The sequence below is a fragment of the Leiobunum rupestre genome, chromosome 5, assembly GCF_980474605.1.
Source record: "Leiobunum rupestre chromosome 5, qqLeiRupe1.1.hap1, whole genome shotgun sequence".
In the NCBI taxonomy this organism is placed as follows: domain Eukaryota; kingdom Metazoa; phylum Arthropoda; class Arachnida; order Opiliones; family Sclerosomatidae; genus Leiobunum; species Leiobunum rupestre.
The window spans coordinates 59,697,823-59,718,551 of NC_143388.1; the positions used below are offsets into that span (position 1 = coordinate 59,697,823).

The following is a 20,729-nucleotide window of genomic DNA, read 5'->3' on the forward strand; positions in this document are numbered from 1 at the left end:
GGCGCTGGTTCTTTTCGGGATCGAATTTATGGCGAATGTTCGAAATTTCCTGTTGGTATTTTGAAGTCCTGTACAATAAATGAAACCGGCTAAAATATAAATGATTAAATATGGAAGCGGTGGCTGTTACATTGGTTGAGGTTGGTCATCCTTCAGCGCAACTGCTTCCTCCAACACGCACTATTCGGGTAAGAGCGCCGTGATTAGGGAAATACAAAGTATCGTTGCTAGCATGGGTGGCATCCAGTGCGGATATCATGGTGTACAACTTACTAGTCAAAACATGTAAGTTTTTATTGTTTCATGGTCAGATGTCACCCCCAAACGTCCACAAACGGGTGGCACCCGGTGTGGGTTGCCCCCACTGCCCCCCCCCCTATTACAGCTGCGCCAATGGAAATACCACTATAAAAAATGAAATAAGTAATATCAAAAAATACCACGCAAATAAATAATCAAACTAAAGGAACACTATCTCGTCCTCCAGATGATAACTCCTTTCTCTGAAACTGGTAAATTCGAACTTGCGCTGTTAGCGCCCCCTTTTTCCGTGAACCATTTCGTTACTGGGTTTTCTAAGAACCAATAAGCCATTTCTTATGAGTTTTTTATGAATTGTATTTAATGTGTCATAATTTCATCGTTCATATTTATTAGAATTAGTAAATTAACGTAGTGGCTGTCACTGTTCAAAAGAAAATAATTTTTCCAAGAATACAAATCAATGACTGTTATTTATTCTTCTATTAATTTTCCAAATTTCTTACAGGAAAGAAAAGTTTAACGGAAAGCATTCCGAGGTTAGATTTTAATGCTCTTATTTATCCTCTATAGCATCAAATTATTCCTTTTGACGAGAAGTGAATAAATACTTATAGGGAACTAACACTCCGTAGCTTTGGCTGTGGCCGCCATGTTGGGTAGAATTTTTTTTTCAATAGGGTGACGTCGTGAGACGTAGAACTGTTAGCTCCCTATTCATTTCTAACAAAAAAAAATTTAACATTGCAATAAGCGATGTTTTATGTAAAAACTATAAAGAATAATTCAACCAAGAATTTAGTAATATTAGTAATATTAGTATTTGGTAATTAATTACAGGAATCATTCTGCAAATCCCCTCCGTACAAATGGGAAAAGGGGCGTGTGCTTCAATCCTGTTGGGAGTCTTTAGTTTTAGGGAACCAATGAGACACCGGGCTTCTTACACTTTATAGGGGAAGGATATTACATTTCGAGCATGACGGGGATTGGAAGCAACGCTAAAAAGTTTATCAATTAGGACGTCACAAAAGCGGAACCAGTATTTCTGACAAAGACTTGAGCAGAGCACGCGCCAAGAATTTTTTTCCAATTATTTTAGAATTAATGTTTCCATAAAATCCATTTGATAAACTTATGATCAGGTATTATAGAATTCATTTTTTCATACAATTATTTCATTTATTTATGGTCAGATATTATAGAATTAATTTTCTATGAAATTATATAAGTAATTTTTATCAGATAGTATAGAATTAATTTTTCCATAAAATTATTTCATTAATTTATGATCAGATATTATAAAATTAGTTTTTATATAAATTAATTTCAATAAGTTGTGTTTAGATATTTTAGAATAATTCTTTCGTATACTAATTATATAATTTTTTATTTCAATTGTGTTCAACGAAAAACAACTTTTGTACACACGGCGACAAACAAATTTTCTATCAACAAAACATTCTCTGGTTAAAATTTTATTTATTCCACATAAAAGGAGACCAAGTTTGGAAATAATTCGAAATTTCAGTCATAGCGTGATGGCTCCATTAACAAAAGCTTTATTTAATATTCCACCTATTATATGTGAATTTAATCTATTTGTAATATTTAACGTGTTCGTTTTGTAGGTTGTTTTGATGGCCAATCCCAATATTAATAATCAAGAAATTATAGTCTACAAGTGTATTTTGAAGGCACCATTTACAACCGCCTCTCGCTCACTAATAGAATTCTTCCTCATGTAAATGTCTTCGCTTTGGTCTTCCTTGACCTTCTTGGACTTGTTCTTGGTGCGACTTGAAAACCAAGAGAGAAATACGCGTTCAAGCTCGATGCAAGGTGCCTCATAGAACAGTCTCAAGAACACAGCCAAGATGTGGCTCGTGACCAACGTTCCGAAATAATTGAAGATCTTTGAAATATAAAAGGTTCGGTTGAAGGTAAAGGGTACTATTGTGCCAATTTAAAAAATCCTCTTACCAATGCGCTGTTCGAGAAATCTTGGTTTCCCAGTCTGGAGGCGTGGAAGACCTGGTAAACGGGTACGTGGACCAAGTACAGACCGTAGGATATTTTGACAAGAGGCTGGAAGCCGGGCCACGATAATATGCTGTTGATATACCCTGTCAATTTAATTAGTTTCATTGGCGTGTTTCTAACAACTTATTTTATGGCTAACCTCCTTTGCCGACGTAACAGGCGTACACGACCCAAGCTAAACAAAGAGCCCAAACTGTCCGTTGAGTCGCCGAGAAAAGCACGGCTTCCAACGTCGTATATTGGACATCCACGTTCCACGGATAGACGGCGTATACTACCGTAATTCCAACGCAAACGGACATTATCCAAGCAAGTGCGGCTTTACCCTGTACATTAAAGTAAGAATAAAAATTAGTAGCTTAACGGTCCCGGCTATCCCGAACATTTTACAGGTTGAAGAATTATTTGATCGTTCTCTTTAGTCATCCCTTTCTGAACGAAAAATATGCGCTGCAAAATTGAAAGCAATTCAGAATCGACTCATTATACCGAAATTAAAAATATTAACACAAAAATACACGATTTTGTTTTTATAAATGTTGCCAGGACAATTCATTGAAGCGGTAGACTAGAGTTTTATTTTTAGATAAATTTGTTAATCTGTTAATTTAGACCTTTTACAAATCTGATAATAATCTGATGTTTTCCCACAATTTTATCATTTAGATTTGTCACATGGTATGACTAAACTAATTGAAAACGTTTCCCCATTGTCGCTACAATCTTGGATTATAGCTTCTTTACGTACTCGTGTTACAGAGGTATTTTTGTGCCTTGCCAGGTACGTTCCCAGGAATAAACCGATGCTGTACACTCCCAGGTGAACGTGAGGTAGAGCGTACACGTTGCGGAAAAATTCTATAATAAATCTGTGTTGGACATAAAATAATGTAACACACTATCATTTAATTTTAACCTTAACGACTGTACCTTTCATCCACAGCGTTGACTAGGGTAGCTGGAGGATAGTCCATTAAATAAGTGACCAGTCCAGTGGAAACAGCTGATGTGGACATGCAAATTCCAAGGAACACCTTCCCATAGAGTGGCTTTCTGTAAATATTACGTTTCTTTAGATTCTTTAATATAAATCGTCTCGTAGTCACGTTTTTACAAAGACCCATGCACGTGAAATTTCTTAAATTAATGTTTTGCATTTTAATTTGACAATTCTGACCACTAGGCTCTCGTGTCTTGATTCTACAATAATAATAAGCAAGGCTAGGCTAATACCCAAGGCACCACTTTAGGCCCAAGTCATCTAGTGACTTTTAATGCCTTAAACTGGTGGCCGGTTACAATTCTGGGCACAAGGCTCTCTGGTATCTGGATCCTGTTGATTAGGCAACCAAAAATATGCCGTTTCAAAGTGCAAACTGTTGCATCATAACACATGTGTAATTGGCGTCAATTCTCAGAATTTTAGGAAAAGAAAGGTTAGGACACATATTGCATTAATATAAATGATTGTAATATAAACTGTTGTCTCAAAAAAGTAAAGACTAGGGTTTCGTACCCTTATTAGCTTCAGATTAGAGCCATCTTCAGTATATCAGACGGAAAGAAACAAGACAGGGCGTCGGGAGGCGTGCTTAGGCCTTTATAATAACGAAGACAACGATCGTACTGTACTTGAATAGAAGGTAGTAATAGACGATACTAAGTGGAAATAGTTGCATGTCAACGGAAACGTACCACAAGTGTTGCAGGCACTGCAAAAGCAACCACAAAACAAAGTTCATTATAGTTTGTATCATATGTTGCATTATCCTTTAAGAATGGCATTTCCTATTATTAAGTGCTTCTTTTATTTTTATTCAACACTGAGCCTCTCACCCAGCTCCAACTTGCGCTAGCAAACGAACTGAGTATTATATTATCGTCTTGGGTAGTAGTATATTTGGCCTTCAGCATATTTAGACACCAGGGGGCTTTGTGCTGAACTAAACCGCAATAAGGATATCTTCGGTTTCCCCTTCCATAAAAACTAATTGAGGTTAACAGTAATAGTTAGTGTAGGGAGCTGTTGGCTCGCATGGCTCGCAGGGCTTGTTACCACCCTCCTACGCATTGTAACCCGGCCACCTGATTTAAAGGGTTTAAAAAACGCTTGATGATTTAGGCCTATGGTGGTGCCTTGGGTATTAGCCTAGCTGATATGCAACTTTGAAAATCTGCTCAGTGTTTTTTTTTTTGTTAATTGCAATACTTATTCTACTTATCTTTGCATTTTAGACCCCAACAATATTAGCCCCGGATTACATCCGCAACAAAACCACTTATCAGGCCCGAAAATATCCAAAGCCACACGAGAAAGTGGAACCTTTTAGGTTGTGTTCCAGAGGTACTAGAGGTTTTTTCCCCTTTATAAATGATGGGTTTAAAAAAAGGTATTTACCCCAGAGCTAAAGGGCACAAAATTGGTGATGAAAATTATATTGGTCCACCATTTCATTTCGCAATTGTCGGCGATGTCTACCATGGTCTCTTTGAAGTGTGGTCCCGAAGATATTAACGGCAAAAGAATCATTACACCCGTCATCACCAGCACAATTGGCCAAAACCTTAAATGGTAATACCGGTATTGTTAGTATGAGCAAGAACAAATAGAGGCAACTGAGAACAAACCAACAGCTATCCCCACTCTTTTTGAATAGTTTTAATGTAGCTTAATTGAGAATATGCCAAGGTCGGCATTTGTAGGTCACTAAGCTAACCATATTTAACAATTTTTATTATATTTTAATAATATTTTAAAATATTAAAATGTTGAAATTTAAAAATGATAATTATAAGACAATGATTAAATAACGTATTCTAATGTTTAAAATATGTGTAAATATAATTCGATTATATAGTTGGTAAAAATATTATTTATATTAAACATATTAACATCAAAACAATTTATTTTTTTTAGTCAACAGAAATGTTTAGTAGACGAAGTCAGAAAAATAAGTAGGTCATCTCTCCACTAGATTTCATAGCTACGTTTGTTTGATTTCCGTTGCCGCGAATTTAGAATGATTAAATGTTTTTTGAACCTCCAAATCCTGTGTAAGAAGTTGATGATTGGAGTGTAAGATCGATTTTTGTCGAAATGCATGACGACGTTGTACGAAAGTAAGACTCCGCTGTGCGTATTAGAATGATGTTAGTCCAGTGTTTAGAGCGTCTTTGCGGGTATTAACTTGAGACTTACGTGATTAAGAGGAAAGATTCGACGGACACGAAACCACCCGTGATGGCCGTAAAGAAAAAGTCTTCCTTCATCGCTTTAAAATTGAGCGGTTCTCCTGAACGTTAAAAATCATTTTCATATACGCTCAAGCAGGAAATTATATATTTATTGACTTGGAATGTCCACAAGCTTGTAAAAATTGGTGTGGTTAAAACCACGTCATATTTTCATAATAGTTGGCTGTCCGCCATCGCTAATGGAAGACAATCACTTGGAAAATAGAATTACCAAAAATCTCTGAAGTTCTTGGTTAATTTATAATGTTTTTTACTCAGATTGTTTAAAAAGAGCACAGCAGGAAATGTAAGCTAGGTATTCGAGAGACAAGGCTTAATCTCGAATCGACGCAGATTTTAGCCAATCACATCATAAGCGAAGATCTCGGCTATAAACCACACCCGTTTCTATGGAAATCTTCGTTGCCTTAGACATTCCCAGTGTATAAATATATAATTTCCTTGTTCAAGGGGTAACAATCGTGTTTCGGTCCTAATAATCCTACTTGATAAATTTCTGTTTAAGATGAAATAACCGTGAATCAGCATCACCCAGGTGGCCGACAGGTATCGGATCCCATTCAAAGCATCCAAGGAACGTTTGGCGGATGGTTTAGTACCAAGGAATTTTCTAAAATTTTCAACTATCGAAAATGATTGCGTAATTCGTTGAGTGTAGCTTACTGCGAATATAAATGATGAAATATGAGAATTTAGAAACTGGGCCCGAGTTTTGGGAATCGAGTGGTCAACTTACTGTCCTTTTCCTTATCCACCCCGAGACTGTGTTGATGAACTTCGGATATCATGGTTGCCACCAGACATATCATTATAAAACTTAAAAGCAATGCCCTAAATGAAAAAGTTTAAATTTATATTTTAAATATTTCTACTATGTAATAATACTAGAAGTTAAGTAACTGAAGTTATTGAAATGGTCCGGAAAATGGCAGGCTACACTTTTAAAAATAAAGGCGTTATAAAGGTGTTTAAGGGTGTTATAATGGTTTGAAAGGGGTTTGAAAATGGTGTATAGTCTCTTGTTAAGGAATGAAAAAAGTCTCCAAAGGGTGCTATAAAGGAGTGAGATAGGTTTAAACACCATTATTACACCTTTTGTGGGAGTTACAATACACCCTTTAGGGCAAAAGTAAGGTGTTAAAAGAGCATATAATAAAGATGTTTTAACTTATAAAAAGCTGTTTTGGGACACCTTTAAAAGCGCCCTTGTAAAGGATTACCTCTACACCCTATACTACGAAAATTGAAACATAAATGGTATTAAAAGCACCTTTTAGGAAGGTGTAGTCACTCTTTTTATACTGTTAAAAACACCCTTTTGAAGATCGAAGTGACGCCCATAAATGATTAAATTAAACCGTTTAGGTTCTAATTAACACCTTTTAAGATCTGAATTAACACCTCTCGATATCCAACTTAACACCGATTTGTCAAAGTGTTAATACGCCTTTTTAAGAGTTAAATAGCATCTTTAAAGGTGTTAATAGGCCCTTTTGTTAGAGTTAAATAACACCTTTGAAAGTGTTAATACGCCCATTTTAAGAGTTAAATAGCATCTTTAAAGGTGTTAATAGGCCCTTTTGTTAGAGTTAAATAACACCTTTGAAAGTGTTAATACGCCCATTTTAAGAGTTAAATAGCATCTTTAAAGGTGTTAATAGGCCCTTTTGTTAGAGTTAAATAACACCTTTGAAAGTGTTAATACGCCCTTTTTAAGAGTTAAATAGCATCTTTAACGGTGTTAATAGACCCTTTAGTTAGAGTTAAATAACACCTTTAAAAGTGTTAATACGCCTTTTTAAGAGTTAAATAACACTTTTAAAAGTGTTAATACACCCTTTTTAAGAATTAAATCACACCTTTAAACGTGTTAATACGCCCATTTGTAGAGTTAAATCACACTATAATACTACACGTTTAAGCACAGCGTTAACTAGGGATTTTTCATATTTATTTATTAACTAAAACAAGGTGTAATTGTTACCATTTTACACGGTTAGGGGTAGTAAATCCCAATAAGGGTTTCCTAGAAAGATAACGTTTCTGTCAAAAATGGATTAAATGACAACCAAAAATCGAATAACTGCACTATCTAGTTTTATAATGTGCATATTCATTAACGCATACCGTGCCAAAATGTTTAATTGCATGTTTAAACTATATGTATTTTATTTAAATATATACATTTTGTAAATATTTGTGAATAATTATCTGTTTTTAAATGTTATTGGAATTTCAATTTATCGTATTGTTTAATTGGCTTATTCGTTTAAGCAAGAAGTGTTAAAAAGTTCTATAAAATGCGAATTCAAATAAAAATAATAATTAACTAATTAAATATGATGTTTTTGATTGATAGTGACACCTATTATCACGTTAAGTCGAAAGTTTCAGTCCAACCTGGGCCTTAGTGTCAATTTTTGAGTTCTACAACGCCTGGGCCAATGAAATGATCCACAACCCCAAATTTGCCCATTGCGCAAAGCATATCAACATCCGTGAATTCTATTTAACAGAGCTGGTCCGAGATGATAGAGGTGGTTAACTTTTATTCAATAGATAAAGCTCTCAAAATTATTCGTAAAACGTTTTGATCAAGTAATTTATATTTCTGTAATATCCGATTATTTTTTTGATAAATTTGTAAAATTAATCGGAAAAACGACGTTTTTTTCGATAAAAAGCTCAAATTTTACGAATAATACATGTTTTTTAATCATTTTCCGAAATATTAACCGGTAAATTTCTTTGTTTACATTTTTTTCCCGAAAAAAATCAATTTAAACATGGATAATGATTAACCGTCTCCGACTTCTATGTGATGATCAGCCATTACGCCTTAAGTAATATCTTCATCGAGGGTGATTAGTTAAATAAAATACGATAAAGATATTTTTTCGTGCTTAAGCTATCCATAAGTTTTTTATACATATTTTATCTCTCCGTCATTCGGTTTTTTAACAGATAAGAATACTTTTTTTACACGTTTGGTTTTCGGTGTAAAACACCCTTGTGTCGCAGTTTTATTAAAGTCTTAGGTGTAGCCGGTTCGTTGTCGTGTTGCTTTAGTAATACTGAACATTTTTAAAAATAGGCTCGATCACGGAAATAGCTGTAAACTTTAACACTTTCTTCATTGAAGAACAACTTCTTCGAATTAGTTTAATTGAAATCATGTGAAATGAAAATATATATATTAATTTAAAAACAAATATCAATTTGTATACAACTACACTAGTTTTTTGGGTTTTCACTGTTTCTATTGGTAAAATAGTATTTATTAGAAACACAATTCCTTTAACAATCTTTCAAGGGTGTTTTTCAAACCAACAAAAGGTGTTATTGAACACTTTAATATGGCATACTTAAACCATTACAATTGTTAGAAGTGCAAGGTACCTTTTAAAACGTCATTTAAACAGATTTATAGGTTAACTTATTTATTAAAGGTGTGATTTTACTCTGTAAGGGGCATATTTACACCTTTAAATCAGTGATTTTACTCCTTAAATGGGCATATTTACACCTTTAAAACATATTTATAAATCTAAAGGTGTGACTAAGCTCTTACCAGGTGCAACTAAACTGTTTTAAAGTGTGCATTAACACCATTGAAAGTGTGATTTTGCTCTTTAAAAAGGCGTATTTACACCTCTGTAGGTGTTATTTATCTCTTACCAAGTGCAATTTCTCTGTTTTAAAAAGAGCATTCAAAAGAGGGATTTTACTTTATAAAAGAACCTAATTACACCTCTGTAGGTGCGATTCAAATCTTATCAGGTGCAATGTTTATCTTTTAAAATGCGCATCTACACCTTTTAAAGTGTGATTGTACACTTTCAAATGGCGTATTTAAACCTCTAAAGGTGAGATGTAACTCTTACCCGGTGCAATTTACACCTTTAAAAGTGTAAATATATTATTTAAAGTTGTTCTATAACTGTTTAAAAGGGTTTTGAACTCCTTCACGGTTTGATTTTACTCTTTCATAGGCGTATTGCCACCTTTAAAGGCGTGATTTAATGCTTAAAGGTGCTAAATGACTCTTTAAAGGTGTATTTTCTGCCGCTAAAAGCTATACATTGTAATTGCATAATTTTAAAAGTGTATTTTCTGCCGCCAAAGGGTGCAATTGCATACATTTAAAGGTGTAATTTCTGTTGCAAACAGGAGTATTTTCGTTTCAAAAGGTGTACTTTGTATAACGAAAGGGTGTACATTAAGTATCTGGAAGGTGTCATATTTGTGGCGAAGAAAAAGGTGTTATGAAGCACCCGTTTTTTTAAGAGTGTATAATGTACTTCTCATTTTTTCTGGTGGGACGCTAAATCGAATTTAGGAAGCCTAAAAAGGGCCTCTTCGAGCTATATTGTAGAGCTCAAGGCAGGGCAGTTTACTTTGGTGATAATTGTTTATTAAAAGTGAAATTTAAAACTAGTTTACAATAATAAGAGGATTATTTACGAAAAGGAGCGCTTTCACAACCACCCTCTTCATGTAGAACAATATTTCAACTACCCTTTCCTAAAAAAGCACACTAAGCAATCACAAGTTCGCCAAGAAGGTTATAATATTATTTCGTGGCCCGTGTTACAGTTAAACATGGCTGACATAGACATAAGTGGAGCTTACTAAACGAAATTGATAGTTACGTGGTTTTAGCTTTAAGCAATCATTTTCCTGGTCTTAGCATGGTTGACTTTTGGAGGATTAGAAGGTGTTTCTGGAAGGGATAATACAATACATCTAGCAGAGGCGGTAAGCACTTAAGCGTGACAAAGGTGGAGTGGCCTTCAAGGCACAATGAAAAGCCTACATAAGTTTTATAGTGTGAATAACACTTTACTAGATAAAACTTAAAATTGAAACTATTAAACAGATCATATTGTACAGAACTACTCATGACAAAATAATACTTCAGAGTCCTGATTTGAACCCACGACTTTCCAATAGGCAAAAGGCCGGATGTTTGTTATAAAAATAAAAGTCAGGCTTAAGACATGAATCAAATAATTAATTAATTAAGGGTCAATTAAAAACTCTGATCAAAAATTGAAATAAAGGGTCCAATACTCCCTTTATGCTATTAAATTTATACACTATAAGAACTCTAATCAAATATTTATTTAAATAAGGCTAATTTTTTTTAAATAAGGCAAAATTTTCATTCAAATAAGGCAAAATTTTTGTTTAAATAGGGCTACTTTTTCATTTAAATAAGACTACTTCTTCATTTTAATAAAGCTACATACTTATGTAAATATGGCGAAATTTTTATTTAATTAAGTCAAAATTTTTATTTAAAAAAGGCTTAATTAAAATACGAAATATATCTACCATAACAACTCTGATGAAATAATTTAATAGATGCTTTAATATAACCTCTCTCCTTCTCTTCTGTGATCACGTGCTTTCATTTCGTCCTACCATAAACTAAAGGCGGACGCACACATAGCCTTCGCGAGCGAGATTTTCGCGTCGCTTAGCGTGATGTGAATGATAATGTGCTCAACATCACGCGAAGGGACACGAAGATTTCGCTCGCCAAGGCTGTGTACGTCACGCTCAAGGAAGGTGCTTATTTTTTCCAGAGATATATTTTATCCTAAAATATTATATTAATCAGGCGGCGCGTGTGCGTCCACCTTTAAGGCGTCGCTTCACGTGATTTAAATGGAATGGAAGCACGGCGCGTGGTCACGTGGGCGAAAAGTTGCAGACGAAATCGTTCGCAAACCCTATGCGTTTTGAGAGAAAATCGCGTCGCTTCGCGTGATCTTGGGCACATAATACGATTCTTCGAAGTCCCGTTTTTTCACACTAACTCCCCTTCTACGCATTTCACACCCGTTACAAGATTTAAAGGTTGGGACGTGCGCTACGAACTCAAAAAAGGAGATAAGGGAAGCAAAGAGTCTAAAAACTTTTAACTTTTAACTCAATGTTCCGGGCCTGATTTACAACTAATCGCACCTAATTAAAAATATCTGAGATGGTTATTAATCTAATTTATAAGAGTGATTTTAAATGCCTCCTCTTTTAGTTCCCTTATCTATTTTTTTCGGATACTCGGACTTACAACGAATCTCAACCATAATAGCGCATATTTTCCGTACCCGCCTCGACCTGCCCATGGACTAATTAATTAGTCCATGACCCGCCTGCCCTCACTCCACAGTTCGCGAACGTTAAAATACTATAAAAGCTACTCGCGGATCCTTGCTGATGGGGAAAGCGGCGGCGGCTCTCATGTCCCTTTTTCGATCGCAATATTTCGGTATACCCGCCCGCGTGGGGCTGGCCCCGAAATAAAAAGAAGAACTATATCTCTATCACCAAAAGCGACATAAGACACAAAAGTGTGTCAGTTCAGTATAATGTTTAATGACAGCTTGTCGCCAAGTAAAAAGAGGAAGGGGGAGAGGGGTTAATAAAAAGTCATTAACATTTTCTCCACTTCAGCGACTAAATATAAATATGCTAGTACTATTTCAAATAGTAGGCTATGTAGTCTATTGTGAGACTAGTACTCTGAAAATATTTAAAAGGGTGCCAAGATAGAGTTGACACACTTTGGGTCTTCTGTCGCTTTTGCTAACACCCTTTTTTCAAGAACAAAATCAGATTCGGTTGTTACTCACCCGGAAAGAAAAAAACACTTACAACGCTTTCTCAGTAAAAGCGTAAAAAGTAACAGAACAGTACTAAAACTAGCACCTAATTAAACCCATCCGATTTCAGACTTTGTCTGCCAACCGGAAAATATCCCCAAGCTCCAATACGCGGGAAACGTTAATAATATGATAAATCAAAAGATAGGCCATGGATGAAATGGAAAATGAACATTGCTCGAGTTTTGGGTTCGATCGCAGAAATTGATATAGTTTCCAAAAAGGTGGGGCATTTTCTATCGATTGAAACTTCATTTACTCTTTTTACTCATCGGTCGATGAGTTCAGTAGAAGAATGCCAAAATCACAGAAATGGACGCTATTAAAGTACTGAGCACACTGTCCCTAAAATCAATATTGGGCTATCAAGAAGGTGTTCTGCCCAATAAATTGACATATCATTAACCCTTCTAGACATAACTTTCAAAGATATATCGACGACACGGTGGCATCAGCTCCACTGTACGTGGAACCAGTACACAGATATCCCTAGGGATTAAGTGTGTAAACGATGACTCAATTACTGTATAATTGTATATCTTGGTTTTTGGCAAAACAACTAACAGGTTACATGTACTTTAGTGCTGTTAAGTAAGGGTGAAAATGCGGCTCTACTAGTCCTCTAGTCTCAAATTTACAAATAAATCATCACTAATTGGATGAAATCATAACTAATTGGATGAAATAATCACTAATTGGATGAAATCATAACTAATTGGATGAAATCATAACTAATTGGATGGAATCATAACTAATTGGATGGAATCATAACTAATTGGATGAAATCATAACTAATTGGATGAAATCATCGCTAATTAGATGAAATCATCACTAATTGGATGAAATCATCACTAATTGGATGAAACCATCACTAATTGGATGAAATCCTCACTAATTGGATGAAACCATCACTTATTGGATGAGAGCATCACTAATTGGATAAAAGAATCGTTAATTACATAAAATCATCTATAATTGGACGAAATCATGATTAAACGTTTACAATCACATTTAAATGACTAAATCGTGATTAGTCTGGTTAATCCCCCTCGGCTCTGGTCTGAAGATCAGTCTCCATTATTAGAACTATATCGTTCAAAGAACTTAGATAATTAACTTCTGATAACAACAGCTTACAAAATGACAATCTGTAACGTGCTGATGTGGAATGGCTGCGGTACTTCGCAACTTTCAACTTCGACGTTTGCCCCGATTTGACTTCCCGCTGCGTCAGGGAAAGGATCGTTAATTGGGAGTTAAGCTCACTGGAAGAGCCTTCAACGTACCATATTCCACAATCTGGTCCAGATCCTCTTTCTGACAAGCGGATGGAATGCACAAGCCAAACTTGATGGCGTTGTCGTACGCAGCGAATAACATCTCACCGAGATAGTTCATCAGCTAAACGGGTAGCTTATTAGTGTTAGCAAAAGTTACTAAGCACTTTTAAGTATAACACAGAAAAATATCGCTACAAGTTACGTCTACGCTCTAGAGAAAAATGATTCTGCAAAAATTGATATCAACTTGAAAATCTGGATATCTGTGCAAAAATCAGTTCAAAAGTTAATCATTTCCGAAATAACTTGAGATTCAAAATTCTATACGCAAAATTGCAAAGTCGGACTCCTCAATTTAGGTTAGTGATAGTCTGTTGGCTAATGTTAATTTTAGAAAAAGTCCGCACACTCTACTCTCAGCGTTGACAAAATAACTGCTATTGATAAATACGCGTTAAATGCTTTTGGCTCTAAATTCAAATATAACTACCTTCAGAAAGGAAGATATTTTTATTATAGTCAATTTAACCTCCCTTTTTATGAATTATTTTTTTTTGAAAAACGAAACTATTTTTTTGGTAAATTTTAGATTTTGAATGAGCTTGGCCTGATTTTTCAAATATCCTGACGACGGGGATTTCTCGGGCACCCTTACCTGACATTAACATATACTAATATCAAATCGTTAAGAGTTCACAATCCATAACCACGTTATGATTTATATGGTCACTTAAGAAATAACATAAATTAGGAAGTGTGAAACTTATTCGTATTATCTTACTTTTTGTGTTAGAATGCTCAGGATACGTGTAAATGTTCTTGACTTACCTCGGTTTTGAACGTGGCGTTAATCTGGAGAAATACCGATTTGAAGAAAACCATTCGGTGGGGCCTGGGGGGTAGTGGCTGGCCAACTGTGACGATGCAGAACTGACCTGTTTGAACTGGACGCTGCTGATTCGTGGAGCGACTTCCATCGGGAATCACCACTCTCAAGCACTGATGGTAAGATCCAAGTTGAGACGTAGTACCTGATAACAGCCCGGCTCCTGGTTTTCCACTCGCATCCAGTACTGTTTTGTTTGAATTATTACAATTATAATTTTATTAATATATTATATTATATTAGGGAGAGGTGGCGGAGTGGTAAGGGTGGGGTGGGGTGGCGGAGTGGTAAGGGTGGGGTGGGGTGGCGGAGTGGTAAGGGTGGGGTGGCGGAGTGGTAAGGGTGGGGTGGCGGAGTGGTAAGGGTGGGGTGGCGGAGTGGTAAGGGTGGGGTGGCGGAGTGGTAAGGATGGGGTGGCGGAGTGGTAAGGATGGGTTGGGGTGGGTTGGGGTGGGTTGGGGTGGTTTGGGGTGGGTTGGGGTGGTTTGGGGTGGGGTGGGGTGGGGTGGTTTGGGGTGGGGTGGGGTGGTTTGGGGTGGGGTGGGGTGGGGTGGCGGAGTGGTTAGCACTATCGCCTCGCAGCAATTGGACCCGGGTTCGATCCCAGCTTGTGGTACTGGGTGAAAACTGGGAACAACTCCTTCTGCGTTGAGTTTGAAAGTTCTTTCCCCACTGATTTAGGGGGTTTTCCCCCGAACTCTTCGGTTTCCCCTTCCATAAAAACTTGTTGAGGTTAACGGTAATAGTTAGTGTAGGGATATGTTGGCTCGCGTGCCATGCAGGGCTTGCCACTACCTTCCTAAGCATTGAAACCGGGCCATCTAAATTAAAGGCTCCAAAAGTCGCTTAATGACTTAGGCCTAAGGTGGTGCCTTGAGTATTAGCCTAGCTGATTATTATTATTATTATTTTTATATTATATTACTGGTCAAAAAGCCCGCCTAAGCTAGTTGTGTGTTTCTAGGCACTTTACCCCAGTACGCCCCCCAAACCCCTTTTTCCCATGTGATAATTTCCATGGTACCCTTTCCCCCAAAAGTAGAACCACCCCAGTAAGGCCTTTCCTCCCCTTTTTTCCCCAAGTGATAATTACCGGGATACCCACTTCCTTCTTTTCCCCATGTGATAATTACCGTGGTACCCCCTCCCCATTTTCCCCATGTGATAATTACCGTGGTACCCTCTCCCCCTTTCCTCCATGCGATAATTTCCGTAGTACTCCCCTCCGCCTTTACAATGCGAAAATTTCCGTGGTACCCTTTTTCCCCGCAAAAATAACTCAAACTCGCAGTCGTACCAAACCCCCCTGTACCCCTTTAAACCCCCTGTATGCAATGGCTGATGCATAAAGGCCGCCGAGAGAGCCACGGGACTTTCAAATCGGAAATAAATAAATAAAATAATTAATATTATTGTTCATTTAATTTATGTTAAATTTATGTTTGCATAGTAGGGCTTATGGCAGAATTGAGTTCTACGAATCTTCTTATGGGTTTCCAATACCCAAAAGTTTCACCAGTCATATATTTTTCATATAGAAATTGAAATTAAGAGTTAATTTCAGTATTTAATACTTTTAAAGGGAAAATCTCTTGCGTGATGTAATTTAAGATTTTATTGACCAAAGATTTACTAATAAGTAAGAATATTTCTTTAATTTGTTTTTTATATTTGCTTACATTAATTAAATAATTTTAATTGACCAAAAAGTTTTAATTTTTAAAGGTGCTGTACGAGTAAGCCCAGGAAACGGATATTGAAGAGATCATTAAAGAATGGTTGAAACAAGCGACCAAAAGAATGAAAAGCTCGAGCAAGGGCAAAGGTAAAAAACAAAACAAAACCCTAAACGCTGAACAACAAGTAGAAAATAACAAGGAAAACAACATGAACAATGAGAATTGGGATCTTGTTTAAATTTTGAATTTCATTTGACAAATCGTCGGTAAAGTTTATTTGGCTTAGTTTTAATCAAAAGGAAAACTGATTCGTCATTAATTGTACCACTATCCCCGAGACTAACCCACTACAATAAATTTTTTATTATATGATTTTTCGTTATGAATTTGGTTATTTGAACTTGTTTCTTAAACAGTAGAAAAATTATTAATAAGGCCTAACGGTATCGTTTATTTTCGATGTCAAATAATTACCGCAAAATATTTGTCAGCAACTATTAGACAAGTGTTTGATTGGTGTTATGCAAGTGTTTCTTTTACGTGTTAAGGAAGTGTACGTATGGTGTTGGGGAAGTGTAAGTCTGGTGTTGAGGAGGTGTAAGTGGGGTGTTGAGGAAGTGTAAGTAGGGTGTTGAGGAAGTGTATAATAAGTGTTGGGGTGGTGTTATTTAAGTGTAAGGATCGTGTTCGAAGGATGTTATTCTAGTGTTAACTAGTGTAACATTGGTTGTTAAAAGGTGTTAAGATAGTGTAAAGTCAGTATTTGAAAGGTGTTTAATAGGTGTTGGAACTCGTGTTGTATGGTGTTGAGGAAGTGTAAGAAGGGTGTTGAGGAAGTGTAAGTAGGGTGTAGAGGGAGTGTAAGAAGGGTGTTGAGGAAGTGTATAATAAGTGTTTAGGTGGTATTAATTAAGGTTAAGGTTGGTGTTCGAAGGGTGTTATTCTAGTGTTAACGAGTGTAACATTGGTGGTTAAAGGATGTTAAGATAGTGTAAAGTCAGTATTTGAAAGGTGTTGAATTGGTGTTTTTACTCGTTTAACTCACGTGGATAATAAATGCGTACACACGTAATTTAGGCGGACATGATAAATCGTGGACACACGTGGATGTAACACGTGAAATAAATTATTTCAAAACTCGTGAAAAACACGTGATTTTGCTACCTGGGTAGCCTTTATATTTGATCATGACATTGGTTTTAAACAAATCTACATATAAATTACTCCTAGTATGTCAAATATTTTGATTTGCACCTAACGTTACTGAATATTTGATTTATCATTTTAAAAGCACCTACTACTTTCGAAATAAACCTTTTTAAAGGTAAACTTACACTGTGTTCATTCTAGAAATGGCTCCCAGTGAAAACGAGACCTTAGTCACTGAAACGTATGTGAAAGATCGTTAAAGTTATTAGGGATGCAACGGATAACCGGAACCGGAACCGAGAAGAACCGAGAATTCTAGGAACCGGAACCGATAATATAAAAATTTGATAACCGTATCCGGAACCGGAACCAATATTTGTAAAAAAATGATAACCGAAACCGGAACCGAGTTTTTGATTGTGTTAAACGGTTTTTAAACGGTTCTATAACTTTATTTACCAACATTTAGCGCATGTTGAAATTCAGTAACTATACTTACTAATTTACTATTAGTTTTCATATAAGCTCATTTTATCCTATCTCAGATAACTCTATGTGGTTTCTACGGAACTGTCAACTGACACAGCCTTACGTATTCTCAATTGAAAATGGGCTCGTCCTCCAAATGTTTACTTTCAAAACTGTTATCATCCGGAAATCCGCGATAGTTTTAGTTTTATTTTCTTCAGTCGGAAAACTCGACACAATTTCACAAATGTAGCAAAGGCCACAAAAATATTTGTCGTCTACTGCTACTAGTGTACCTTCCCAGCAAATATTTAGTGGGGCAATGGGAAAGCGTAATTTTCGATCCCCTTCGCAACCGACTTAGAGGAGAAACGGCAGAAAAGCCAGTGGCCTAAATAACGCCCCGGCAGACTCCGCAATGCGGGAGGGGGCCCCCAAATTCAAATTTCCTATGGGGCTGTGTACAGTCCAACCGCGCGAGGCCTCGTCTTGTTTTTTCTCTTGCCAGCTCAAGTTAATGTTTTACTTGCTTCAAATATTTCTTTATATTTCAACAGGCGCGCCCAAAACCACAAAAACCGTCGCATAAATATCCAAACAACGTACATAATGAAAGTAACATACTGAAGTTTGAAAAGTACCGAGACACGTGTTTTATAGCAGATCGTTAAACCTTGTAAATTAATAACTAAGTTGTTTTTCTTTCTTTTTTTAAGGTAAGGCTAATTCGTTTGCATAATATAATCGCTGGCCTGGGTAGTTTTGTCTAGAAAATCTAAAATTTCAACTTATGCATTTGCTTACATTTCAAAATGACAATGCTAATTGAACGAAATAATATGGACTCCATTTAGAACGATATACTCAACTAAAATCAAAACGAACCATAGAAATCCCGTCTTTATATTTTTTAATATAACTTATTAATTTTTAATATAACTTATTATTATTTAGTTTAACTTATTATTATTTAATTTAACTTATTATTTTTCAATTTAATTTAATTTAATTACCCAAGTAATCAAAACCTTTAAATTTCGGCCAACCATGTTTAAAACTTATAAAATAGAGAAATTAAATTAATAAAATTAAATTTATATCCACTTTCGCCCAAACACGTACCAAATTCTGAACAAGTAGCAACTTAAAACAAGTACAAATTAAAACATTTTTCATCGCAATAAACAGCAATACGTTAATAAATTGATGTAGATTTTCAATTCTTAATATTGACGTGTCTTTTATAATAGACAAAAAGCTACCTGTAGGCTTCGAACTGGGTCATCTGCCTTAATATCCGTCAAGAAGAAATAGCAGACAAATTTTGAATTTCTAGGTTTTAGGGTTGAACTTTCAGCTGTTGCGCAGAGATAATTTTAACCAGCAGACGGCTTTCATATATTGTATTTAAAACTCTGTCGGTAGGCGGCGATACTGATGACCAAAATTTAAACAACGCACGAAGCCTATTACAATTAGGAATAAATAAAAAGTAGACCCACCCTACGCGTTAAAACTAATCTTTAAAACATGAAAACGACCACTATTGCGTAGTGAAAAGACAATATTTATTTATTAATACGCGTATTCATAAATAAATAATGGTCGTTTATTATGTATTAAAGATCACTACAATTATCACAATATTTTCTAAATCTATCACATTTAACACTAAAGCCAAGTTCCCACTTAACGAAATTTCGAGACTTTCGCGACGAATTTAATTTTCGTCGTAGCTTTGAGCTTCACTAAATTTCACTCGCACGCGTCAATTCGGTTTGCGAAAACTGCATTTTTCACTAAATGGGAACTAGCCTTTAAGGCAGTGTTGCCAATGTGTCGGATAAATCCCACATTGTGGGTTTTTTAACGATTTTTTGGGCTATGTGGGATAAAGGGATTTTTAAGCGAAATTCATTGATTTTGTGGGATTTTTGACCTTAAATGTTTTATTATTGTTTTTGAAAAACCACTTATTTTTCTACGCTGACAGCCGCCCCTTAGACTAGTGCTAGCCTAGCCTAGTACACGTAGTGATGCAGCTCATAAACATAGAATTACACAAATTAGCAATGTATTCGAAATCTTCGAATATTAACTGACTATTAGCTTTTTTGGGAATCAAATTGAATTAAAATAAAATTGTAAATTCTAAAAGTAGTCTACGAAACTCAAAAATATTTGGCAAGTTTTGCTCTGAATTTTGGGAGGGGGTGTGGCTAAAAACGTTTTGGGGCCCTTTGGGGGTTTGGCTGAAAATTTTGTAACTGGGCTGTGGGATTTTCGCTCCTCAAACATTGGCAACACTGCTTTAAGGGGAAAATCTAATTGAATTTCTTACGTTGCATCGCCCAAAGCTTCAGTTCTCTGATGGCGATTATCGTTTTCATGAGAGATGCCACGCATTCATCGCTCAGGTCCACCTCGGAACTGAAGCGCAGCGCCATTGGTAGCGTCCACTTGATCAGAGATTCAATTCCTGATTTCAAATCGCGCTCCATTTTCGATAGTTTGTCGAAAGCCACCTGTTCCGAAACTTCCGTTTTCGGATTCTTAAAAACACTCAATTTGTCCGCGATAGTTGGACACAGGCACAAGAAGAAAATTAGGAGAAAGCACCCCGCAACCGCGTGAAACCACCTCATGATAGAACACTAAATTTACCCGCGTCGCTTCTTCGGAAGAGTCCCGAGGTACACTTTGTCTCGTTCTTTCTCTTCGGAGAAGATATCGGAAATTTTAAATAAATACTCTTCAAAACAACAATGACGTTTCTATTCTTACCTATCATTGGCTGCTCTCCCCGACGTTAGACAGGGTAAACTCGCGTTATAAAACGCGTAGGCGGAACGTTTAGGAATGTAGCTTTATTGCGCGTACACTGCTGCCCTTTACGAATCTCCGTAGAACGAACAAAATCTGTCTTGTATAAATGTCTATAGTCGTTAAATATTTTCTAAGGAAATTCAGCTATGTTGGAAATTAACTGGTCAGCTTATATTGAAAGAAGTAATTTAATTTGCACCTAGAATTCAAT

The 20,729-nt window shown here is 36.1% G+C and overlaps 1 protein-coding gene across 3 annotated transcripts; it reads right to left on the reverse strand.

Annotated features, from left to right (window-relative positions):
- Positions 1-1,690: 1,690 nt before the first annotated feature.
- LOC149945469 (nose resistant to fluoxetine protein 6-like) lies at positions 1,691-20,412 on the reverse strand. 3 transcript variants are annotated; one of them, XM_090175673.1, is made up of 14 exons: positions 20,034-20,412; positions 13,517-14,583; positions 13,368-13,455; positions 6,296-6,390; positions 6,045-6,221; positions 5,504-5,597; positions 5,346-5,435; positions 4,703-4,868; positions 3,937-4,016; positions 3,235-3,357; positions 3,053-3,173; positions 2,444-2,630; positions 2,245-2,387; positions 1,691-2,176 (listed from the first exon to the last, which is right to left on the reverse strand). In XM_090175673.1, the coding sequence occupies exons 2-14, from the start codon at positions 13,626-13,628 to the stop codon at positions 1,940-1,942; spliced, it is 1,713 nt and encodes a 570-aa protein (XP_090031799.1). In that variant the 5' UTR covers positions 13,629-14,583; positions 20,034-20,412; the 3' UTR covers positions 1,691-1,939. The 3 variants fall into 3 exon arrangements, with proteins under 3 accessions (XP_090031799.1, XP_090031801.1, XP_090031802.1); XM_090175675.1 differs by lacking the exon at positions 13,368-13,455; XM_090175676.1 differs by lacking the exons at positions 13,517-14,583; positions 20,034-20,412 and adding an exon at positions 10,212-10,371 and having other exon boundaries at positions 13,368-13,456.
- Positions 20,413-20,729: the final 317 nt, after the last annotated feature.